The 6,411-nt window shown below is 41.9% G+C and overlaps 1 protein-coding gene across 1 annotated transcript; it reads left to right on the plus strand.

Moving 5' to 3' along the window:
- The first annotated feature begins 70 nt into the window (after positions 1-70).
- LOC113821140 (uncharacterized) lies at positions 71-4,229 on the plus strand. The gene is made up of 9 exons (XM_070135727.1): positions 71-277; positions 467-742; positions 945-1,101; positions 1,207-1,425; positions 1,541-2,823; positions 2,948-3,077; positions 3,189-3,307; positions 3,463-3,653; positions 3,870-4,229. The coding sequence occupies exons 1-9, from the start codon at positions 90-92 to the stop codon at positions 3,962-3,964; spliced, it is 2,658 nt and encodes an 885-aa protein (XP_069991828.1). The 5' UTR covers positions 71-89; the 3' UTR covers positions 3,965-4,229.
- The last annotated feature ends 2,182 nt before the right edge of the window (positions 4,230-6,411 follow it).

Raw genomic sequence — 6,411 nt, forward strand, 5'->3', positions numbered from 1 at the left:
CTTGTTTGAAGAATACTCAATGTATGTTTTAGCAGTATCTGATTATCATGAATTATCCCTGACAGATTGAGCAGGTCATTCAGCAGGCCATGGGTGAGGGCGTGGAGTTCAAGATAAAGCTGGTGCAGGTGGGCGTGTGGGCTGAGAAGGGGGCGACGCCCTTCAACACCAACGGCCTTTCATCCAGTAACTTGCTGAACTTCTGCGAGTGGGCGAGCGAGAGGAAGCCCGGGCGCGGCGATCCCGGGTACTGGCACCACGCCATGATGTTGACAGGGTGAGTAGCTTCTCATACGCCGTGGAAATTTCACGTCACAAAGGTCTGAAATCTGTAGTTCCTTCGGAGGGTCCCCAGACAGAGCCAGAGGAGGCTGTGGCGCATGCCGAGGGGAGAGATCTGGCCGCACTGACCGTGGACATGGTTCACGACGGCATTGTAAGGACCCGCTTTCGCTCTGTCCCTCAGGAAGGAACTGTTCGAGACGACGAAGGACTCTCTGGGTGTGACCCTCGTGGGCGGCCTGTGTCACCCTCGGACGTCGTGCTCCGTGGTCGAGGCCAACTCCTTCAAGGCCGTCCAAGTGGCCGCCCACGAGCTGGCGCACTCCATGGGCGTCCCGCACGACGGCGAGGGGGCGGCCGCCCGCTGCCCCAGCGAGGGCTTCATCATGGGCCAGTCGCTCTCCGAGGAGACCTTCGACTGGTCCAACTGCTCGCGGGACGCCATCAGCGCCTTCCTCAAGTAAGAATTTTTAATTCTGTATCTTATATCTCATTTCAGATTTTCCTGAAACTATAAATTTAAAGTCACAACTTTTAAATTATTTTCTGTAGGATAGAAATGTTAATAAAAGCGATTATGTTACATTTTAGCTTCTTGCTTGAATAATGAGCATCTTAAACAAGGTTTTTATGCTAACTCTACTAAAAACAATTTCTTCCAGGAATGAAACGTGCTTGGAGAGGGGTGCCGCGTCGAGCAGAGCAACGCCCAAGGAGTTGGACCACACCAAGGGAGGGCCACCGGGCCAGAGGTACCCCGCCGATGCCCAGTGTCAGCTGGCACACGGGAAGGGGTTTAGGGCGACGCCGTCAAAGCGGGTGAGTCAACCTACTTTCTCTGAATGGCCTTTTTTTTTGTATTGATTGTTATGTTCTCAGCCCTATGTACGCACACAATGATTGACAAATTATCACTTCTTCTAGAATCTCTGCCAGTACCTCATGTGCACCAACGGTGTAACGACCCGCGGAGCGCATCCAGCCCTCCCTGGAACCACTTGCGGAGCGAACCGAATCTGTGTTGCTGGTGACTGCAAGGAAGGCAAAATCCCCCCGACTAAGCCGCCCACGAAGCCACCCACAAAGCCGCCGGCTAATGGCGGCGGCGACTCAGTCTTCCCTCCTGCCAAGATCCCGAATGAGGTAAGAGCTGGGAACATTAGTAAGGTTTCTATCAGTTTCCTCTTCAGACGGCTCTTACGTGTAAAATATAATTCTATCATTTGATTGTTAACTCGCGACTTCATTCCTCTTTCAGATCCAGTTTATACCGATTCCCCACCGCTGCTACTTCCTGCCTCCGTTCCTCCATCCATACATCGGCTGCAAGTCCCCTCCGACCGGCCCCTCCAATCCAAATCGTCCTCAGCGCCCTAATCGTCCAGAAAATCCTAATCGTCCACAAAGCCCTGCTAAAGAACCCCAGCCATTTAGGATTGGAATTTCAGCCCTACCTGAAGTCATAAATAATAGATCCTTCAGTCAGGATAACTACACAAGGATTCTTGTTAATGACGAGCCTGTAGAAACCACTGCCGACGTCAAGACAACGAAAACCATCGCCTCAAAGAGTGAGTCAACGGAAGCCACGACCACCAGCGCTGAGTTCGCAGAAGCCACAACCTTCGAGCCAGAGTCGTCGAAGATCACAGTGAGTAGTGACGAGTCGTGGCAAGTATTTAATGACGAAGCTCCCATCCCAGAAGGTAATTCACAGGAAACAACCACATTTACTCTCAAGTCTTTAGAAAACACAACAGCTGAATCCTCGCAGATCCCCACGACTGAAGCGAAACTGCCAGATGACGAATTCGTTTTATTCGACGCCGTGAATGAGGCTGTGGGATCTCTCGCAGGTGAAATCCGATCTCTCACAGAAGAGGAAGAGCAACTGCAGGACGATAAGGAGAATGGAGAAACATTATCCGAAGACAAGGACCTTGGTGGCGAAGACCAGAACGCCACAGACACTGAAACAAAAAGTGATATTCTAGCCGCAAATCGAACCACAGAAGCTCACGAACCGACAGAAGAGGTCACAGCAATGCCATATACTACAGAAACGATAACAACACAGACCACGACAGACAGTTTCGTCCGTGAGGAAATGACAACTTCACCATTACCTTACGAAGCCAAAAACACAACACAAGGACACACAAATCATTCAAAATCAGAACAACCAGTAACCCTTCGCCTCACTGCAGACGACGCGCACCAATTAGAAGACATCTCACGCCGCGAAGATGGAAATCAAACGACCACGACAGAAACCCCGACGTCCCCAGTCGACGAAAAGCAGCTCAGCCAGAATAACGAAGACGAGGAGGAAACCAGCGCTACGTTTTCGGTGGATAATTTTACCATTGCGGGTTCGGGCCTCCACTTCTCTCTGCCTTCCCACCTTCTTCAGAACTTGCTTGCTCCTTTGCTCATGAACTCTCACGGGACAGGCGCGCCCATGATGAAGGCAGAGGACCCACGTGTGAGCAGACGCCAGTCGGAAGAAAATTTCCATCGCCACGATTCTGTGCATCCAAGGTAATGTGATCTTTCCAAAGTACATTTATCCATAGGAAGCACTTACTATCTTCCTGCTTTTACCGATGTGCATTTATATCTCAGAAATAAATCCTATTTGCAATTCGTGTGTTCTCTTCTGCAGGATATCTTACCTTCGGGATGGATACCGACAAGAGCCCTTGTTGGCCGCAACTGCACCCGTTCACACCCGCGCCTTCCGGATCAGCCCTTGCACTCGAGCCTGTGGCGGCGGCACGCGCAGAGTCGCTCAGGTAAGCACTTCGAATTATTACACTTATTATTACACTAGTTTTATAACGCTGATGTAATTTGAAAATAATGAAGCCACTCTTAAGCAAATGTCACAAAACTATCTCCGTCAGGTGTGCGTTGAGACGAGCGCTCCGGACGTTGTGGTTTCTCAGGACTTTTGCAACGGCCTGCCCAACATCGTCGCGCCCTTCAACCAGTCCTGCAATACATTTCCCTGCGCCGTCCCTGAGTAACTAACCTCCAGATATAAATCACAATTCTAAACCTTAAAGTGAACGCATTGATACGAAAATTCTACTGATTTTGCTCTAAAGTCTCTCCAATATACTAACTCACTTAGTATCCAAAGACAATCCTGGTAATATACCGTGCCTATTTTTTCAGGTGGGTGGTGGGGCCGTGGAGTCCGTGCTCACACTGGTGCGGTCTGGGCCTCCAGCGCCGGCTAGTAGCATGCGGGATGTCTCTGGTGGAGGGAGCGTCACCTCTAGGGGCAGGCCGCTTCGTGGCCGCTGGAAAATGCTCAGGAGATCAGCCGTTGGACGTGAAGCTGTGTAAAGGATCTTGCTTACAAGGTGCGTCACAGAGGAGCTCATAATTTTGTGAGTCTGCTGTGTTTAGGTGTGATCATAACCCCCCTTGCAGTCGCATTTTCAAATAAATACATGTTTCACCCATGACTCTTTCGAACAATTATGCTAATCTCGTTCTTTTCTATCTATTTCTTTCTCCCTCACACTCTCTCTTTCTCTATATATCTCTAATTCTTTTTATTTTTATATTACTTTTAGTCGACTGCAAGCTGCCAAGCAACCGTCTTCACCCGGCTTGCTATCACTTGCTTGGAGAAACGCCCATTGAAAGAGACCACAGACCATCATCGTGATCTTCAGAAGAATTCACAACTCGGTGAACTTTGGTTGTGAACTGATGTACTGTATTCGCGAAAGTAAAGAAAGAAGAAAGAAAAATCCAAAGACGTGTAAATTTAAGTTAGAATATTTATTTGTGTTGTAAGGATAGCCAGGAATGCAACTGTATTTGGCTTTGTAGTTTAGTGTTAGTTTATTTATTATTTGTTAATATGTAATTTATGACTATATATTATTCTTTGTATATTTTCTCATGTCCAATAAAGTACGAAAATTTGAGACTATGGATGTCGTAAACCTTTCTTGAAATGTTGAGCTACTTTGATGAACGGAAACTACAATTTCATCAGACCGGTACAATAGGCTCACACAAATTCACATCCACCCACACACAGACGATACACTTAAACAGACACACACACACACACACACACACACACACACACACACACACACACACACACACACACACACACACACACACACACACACACATACACACAAACACAAAAGCACGAACACACACATGTATTCAACAATCCACGCTCAGTCCCATCCCACAGAAGCACGCACCCACACACCACCACCCCCTAACAAACACAAATACATATTGTATGGAAAATATAGATAGAAATACGAAATGACACGAAGGTTAGTATCTTATTTACAGCTGGTTGTGCGAGGCCCGACCAAATATTCATTATCCTGACAGGGATATAAAAAGAAATAGATGCATATCTATCAGTCTAGACATGCATATATACCAAACAGATCTATAGATAAATGTATATCTATCAGACAGATAAACAGATATGCATATATTTTTGGCCATATACATAATTTTGAATATTCATTGGATCGGACTTCCCACAATTGTAACAAACTGGTTGTCAGTGTGCGCTTCTCAGTCGTCTTTTGTCTTACGATCAGCTGATAATAACGAGTGTAAACAAAACGTCAACGTGTTTCGGTGAGTTGAATATTTCTGTTATATCTTCTATGTCATTGCATGTTCTGCTTAAATATAACATAGAGAGTATATAACATTGTTCTAATAGTATGACTGTGGAGGAAAAATGAGAAAAAATAAGTGTAGAAACATGCTCACGGTGGTCAATAGGTGACACGTTGGTCTTTCCGATTTTTCGATGGAGTGATTTCGATATATTTCGATGATATTACTGAATTATGGTGATTGTGATGCAGTAATCGAATGTACTGGGAGATTAGGTACAGTAATACTAATTACGTGCAGTGTTAGGTTGTGACGGTATTTATAAATTAAGATATTAAGTTTTCTGGACAGGTATGACTTAAGGAATGATAAAGATTAAAAAAAAAAAAAAAAACGCTAAATGTGTTGTCTTTATGAAAGATGTTTCGTGTTGATATTAAATAATATGGTAATGACGGATTGTTTGTCATGTATATAGTCCGGATATTTTTGCTTTAGTCAGTGGAAACAGATGTTTGACCTCATCAGCTTGAAAAAACGGTATATTGCAGTGACACAAAAATGTTTTGCTACTTTAATGCCCACCTGGAACTTACCAATGAAATAAGTGTTGGTATATATATAGAATATGTCTGCATTGTGAATTAAGATAATATTGGTACCAGTTTTTAGTCTCTCTCCAGACTATTCATATAAATAGGAGTCAATATTGTGATACACTGCATTCTTCACTATTGTTTACTTTTATTTTACATATACATATATCGCTTCACAAGTTCATAATCACAAACGATTCAATGACTACCCGACCTCATGAGTTTGTTGCATTGAATTTTTAGTAAATAATTTTTATTTTGATAGCCAGTATCATCATAGTTATTATTCTTGTTATTGTTATTATTATTAATATTGATATTGAAATTGATGTTGTTATTATTATTATTTATTATTATCATTATTATTTATTATTATCATTATTATTTAATATTATCATTATTATATATTATTATCTTTATTGTTATTATATTTTATTGTTTTCTTTATTATTGTTATTATTATTACTATTGCTATTATTGCAATTGTTAATATTTTTATTGTTATTGTTGTCATCATCATCACCATCACTATCATTATCATTATCATCATGATTATTATCACTATCAGTATCATTATTGTTATTTCTGTTATAATTGTTATTAGTTTTTATTGTTAATATTATATTATAAATATTATTATTATTATTGTTATTGTCATTATTGTTTTCTTGTTGTTACTAGTATCAATATTAATGTTGATATCATTATTTTTAATATTATTATTATTATTGACCACTATTATTATTATTATTATTGTTGTTATTGTTGTTATTATTATTGTTATTATCATCAATATCATTATTATTATTATTATTATTATTATTATTATTATTATTATTATTATTATTATTAATTATTAGTATTAGTATTATTAGTATTATTGTTGTTGTTGTTGTTGTTGTTGTTGGTA

This window comes from Penaeus vannamei, chromosome 20 (genome assembly GCF_042767895.1).
Source record: "Penaeus vannamei isolate JL-2024 chromosome 20, ASM4276789v1, whole genome shotgun sequence".
Classification (NCBI taxonomy): Eukaryota; Metazoa; Arthropoda; class Malacostraca; order Decapoda; family Penaeidae; genus Penaeus; species Penaeus vannamei.

Bases quoted from the DNA above. Each gene is read 5' to 3' on its own strand.
- LOC113821140 (XM_070135727.1), top strand. From the start codon at position 90: ATGGGTGAGGGCGTGGAGTTCAAGATAAAGCTGGTGCAGGTGGGCGTG. The intron at 278-466 runs GTGAGTAGCTTC...TCTGTCCCTCAG, and splicing joins CACGCCATGATGTTGACAGG to GAAGGAACTGTTCGAGACGA. The intron at 2,824-2,947 runs GTAATGTGATCT...TCTCTTCTGCAG, and splicing joins CACGATTCTGTGCATCCAAG to GATATCTTACCTTCGGGATG.